Raw genomic sequence first — 2,247 nt, 5'->3', positions numbered from 1 at the left:
TTTTAAAAACGGACCTCAATTGAGAAAATAACCCCAATTGAGGGTGAGATAAGGTGCATAGACATTTCTCCTAAAACTATGATTGAGTCACCATTATTGATTCTACCACGCTATTTTATGGTATCATATTATGCCTGTAAGTCTTAATTCATAATTAGAAATATACTTTTTGTCTTGGCTCAAATGCCTTTTCTGCTTCACTTCTCTCAAAAAGACACTCTAGACTACTCACGAGATTTGCCCCTTTCAGGCCTGGTTCAATTTCCCCTATCTTTGCTGATGGAATAATGAAATGTAGGGAACAGAAGCCACAGTCAATAAATCAGCCTTCAAATATGCTTTCAGTGTTCAATATTGGGGGAGGGCAAGACAGTAGCTATTCAGTGGTATGTCTATACGCGGGATGTTCCAGGTAGATGCGTCATGTCTATAACTGCCCATGTCTCTGTCCGGTGCAAACGTAGGTACAGCTCCTCCGTGCGCACGAGCGACTGAGAAGCATTTCCCGGAGGCCCAGATCTGGGGCTCCCGGCGTCCCTACTTCCGGCCCCGCCCCCGCCCCCGCGGTTGCTAGGAGACGTGATGTCACCGGAAGCGTGGTCTGTGATAGGCTGAGGGGAAAGGAAGCCTCTCCCCCTCCAGGAGCCCAGCGCCGGGCGCTGGCTCTCCAGCTGTTTGTAGGCCTGGGGGCGAGGGTCCGCGCTAGGTAGAGCCGGCTGCGGACCCGCCCGCCCACTCGCCGGTCGGGCCGCGGGCTCCCGCCACCCCCGCGCTCCCGCTGCGGCCGGCCGCTTGGCTGGCGGCTCCGGAGCGGCTGCACGCGCTTCTGACTGACGGCCACTGTTGCCCACAGCACGCGCTGCCGGCCACGTCCCGGGGTTCGGCCGACGGCACTGCGTGGCGGGTGACCTTTCCGAGCCCGGCGCGATGACGACTCCTTGCTCTCGGCTGGGGCGGCTTCCTCGACGCCGCCAGCTGGGGCTCGTGCAGTTCCCGCCGCCGCCGCGGCTGTGGCTGCAGCTGCTGCTGCTGCTGGCGGCCGCGGGGCCGGCGCGCGGCTGGGAGAGCGGAGACCTGGAGTTGTTTGACTTGGTGGAGGAGGTGCAGCTCAACTTCTACCAGTTTCTCGGGGTGCAGCAGGTAAGCGCGGAGACGCGCGGGTCCGGGCGGACAGGGAGGGCGGGCTTTGACCCGTTTCGTCCGAGGGAGCCGGGCACAGAGGGCAGGACTTGGTCACAGCGGGCTCCGGCTGCCCTCCTCAGCCCGGTGCACCAGGGTGTCCTCATAACCCCAGGCTCTAAAGGACTTGTCCAGCTTCCCCGGTTCCTCACCCCTGCTCCAACTTCTCTAGTTCCAGTCCCAGTGACAGGCTGGACGGGGCCACCAGTATAGGGTGGTTCTACCTTCTCTATGCTCTGGCATTCTGGGGACGATCCTCCCCGCCCCCCAGCTGTGCTGGAGGAAGAAGAGACTTTTTTTTTTTTTTTTTACACCTATGCTTTGCTTTCCTGCCCCCCAGAATGTGAGAAAGAGCAGCCATGTCTCACCCTAAATTGTCATCTTCCCTCTTAGACTTATTCGGATCCCAGCTGCTTTCTTTCTTTCTGGGAAGATAGGAATGCATTATCTAACGTCTGTGTTGTAGAAGTTTTTCTTACATTGTACTTTGTAATCTGTTTAGCCTGTTAGATAGGGGTTTGTATCCCAGTTTAAGAAATCTGGAGAAATTTGAAGCTTGTACCAGTTTGGTCCTGGAACTTATAGGAGGAGCTGTTAAGTTTTTTGGGCAGTAGAGGTACTCGTGCTATTGGAAGAGGCCCAACCAGTAGCGCAGGGTCGTCTTTTCTTTTTCTTTTCTTTCCCTTTCGTTTCCCCCCCCCTTTTTTTAGTTCGAGACATTAAATTATAAAATTAGATTGTTGCTTTTTATTTCTATCGTTGAGGGTTATTATGTTAGGGTAGATATTCTGTCTCTACCTGAAACCTAGTGCCAAGATGACATTTCACTGAATTCAGGATTATAGGGTGAAAGACTTAGAATTTCACACGATCTGATTGAGCCCTTCATACAATGCTTTGAATAGTTATTGGGTTAAAAAAAATGAACATTTATCAATAGTTGCCATTCCAGGCACACTTCACATGACTAAATATGAAATGCTCATTTTCCCCCCATAGGTTATCATAAATTTGGGTGAACTATTGAACTGAAATTTAATTTTCAAACATGGCATTTTCATTCCATTA

At 52.2% G+C, this 2,247-nt stretch overlaps 1 protein-coding gene across 1 annotated transcript in view; it reads left to right on the top strand.

The window, feature by feature from the left end:
- The first annotated feature begins 655 nt into the window (after positions 1–655).
- LOC105810214 (dnaJ homolog subfamily C member 1-like) overlaps positions 656–2,247 on the top strand; it is a 181,348-nt gene continuing 179,756 nt past the window's right edge. Inside the window, exon 1 of the mRNA XM_012644156.1 lies at positions 656–1,140. Coding sequence (XP_012499610.1) covers positions 928–1,140 — 213 coding nt within the window. The 5' untranslated portion in view covers positions 656–927. The remainder of the gene's footprint in view (positions 1,141–2,247) is intronic.

The sequence above is a fragment of the Propithecus coquereli genome, unplaced genomic scaffold (genome assembly GCF_000956105.1).
Source record: "Propithecus coquereli isolate 6110/MARCELLA unplaced genomic scaffold, Pcoq_1.0 Scaffold103, whole genome shotgun sequence".
Lineage (NCBI taxonomy): Eukaryota > Metazoa > Chordata > Mammalia > Primates > Indriidae > Propithecus > Propithecus coquereli.
This window is presented reverse-complemented; position numbering and strand designations above follow the sequence as displayed.